The sequence below is a fragment of the Seriola lalandi genome, unplaced genomic scaffold, assembly GCF_002814215.2.
Source record: "Seriola lalandi dorsalis isolate HSWRI2012SDOR001 ecotype SW California unplaced genomic scaffold, Sedor1 jcf7180002054143, whole genome shotgun sequence".
In the NCBI taxonomy this organism is placed as follows: Eukaryota; Metazoa; Chordata; class Actinopteri; order Carangiformes; family Carangidae; genus Seriola; species Seriola lalandi.
The window spans coordinates 150,981-152,177 of record NW_019524696.1 but is presented as its reverse complement, the minus strand read 5'-3'; the positions used below and the strand labels follow the sequence as shown (position 1 = coordinate 152,177).

Sequence of the window (1,197 nt, the reverse complement as noted above, 5' to 3'; positions counted from 1 at the left end):
CCCCCCCCCCCCCCCTCCCCCCCCCAAGAGGAACAACATTACCACAAATGTTCCTGCAGTAATGTGGGAAAGAAGGGAGTGTGATGGTGGACCCAGCCTCCTGCCTCAGTCTGTGACGGGCCTGTGTTTACTCGTGCCTCATTCCTCACGTATTACAGTAGTAGCTGATTCAATACCTTACATGGATACAGACACAGCCCGCGGCCATGAAAACACACATACACACACACACACACACGCAGCAACACGTTGTAGTTAATTGCTGTTTCTTTGTCATTAATGTAAATTCAAAGCTGAATTAAAAGTATAAATCTTAATAGCTAACTGAAATGAGGACGCATAGTAGTGTTGAGTTTGTGGGGATTGCTGCTGTTTGTTATGATGTGAAATATCGTTATAACTTAATAATTTAATGTTTACTTTTGAAAAACAGAACCGTTTAAAAAACCAACCGCCAACGGCTCTGGAAGTTTCTGGTTCGTTATTTTTAGCTAGCCGTTAAACGCTACCTTCTTTAGCCTTTTTCCTTCTCGCCAAAGTTCCACCAAGTTTTCCCAGGAAAGAATCGTCTTTCTTTCTGGAAGACGGGGATTTAGGCGTCGGAGATTTCGGAGAGGACGGGGACTTCTGAGGCGAGGAAGCCATCGTCGTTAACGATGATTTAATCCAGGACGGTTAACGCAAAACTGTCCCGAGTTGACGTGGAAATGAAAGTCGGTTGGCAAGTGAAGTTAAAAAAATCACCGTCCACTCCCCAAAGCGGAAACGGAATTCCAGACATTTTCTCCCCTGAAGTTGGCTGGAGTGAGTGGCCCCTCCTCTGTGTGGGAGGGCCCGCAGAGCAGGCCAGAGGACCACAACGGGACGGGAGGGCGGTTTGGGTTTTAGGAGAGGCGCAGCTGCTGACCGGGGAAGGAGGAGGTGGAGGAGGAGGAGGAGGAGGAGGAGGAGGAAGAGGAGGAGGAGGAAGAAGAAGAGGAGGAGGACCAGGAGGAGGACCAGGAGGAGCTGAGATGTCCCAAAAGGAAGATACACCACCCACACCACAAGAGGCCGTGCTTCACACCGGTTCATTGGTGACACAACATTATGAAAAGTAGTGTTTGCTAGCTTGTCAAATTTTATGATATTCTTGCGAGCATGTTGGAAGATAACATGAATACCTCAATTACATGTAAAATAAATAAATAAACTAGA

At 47.3% G+C, this 1,197-nt stretch overlaps 1 protein-coding gene across 1 annotated transcript in view; it reads right to left on the bottom strand.

The window, feature by feature from the left end:
- The window catches only part of parvaa (parvin, alpha a), a 17,664-nt gene extending 16,858 nt beyond the window's left edge, over positions 1 to 806 (bottom strand). The window contains exon 1 of the mRNA XM_023403544.2: positions 510 to 806. Within this exon, the coding sequence (XP_023259312.1) occupies positions 510 to 645 (136 nt within the window). The 5' untranslated portion in view covers positions 646 to 806. The remainder of the gene's footprint in view (positions 1 to 509) is intronic.
- Between the last annotated feature and the right edge of the window lie 391 nt (positions 807 to 1,197).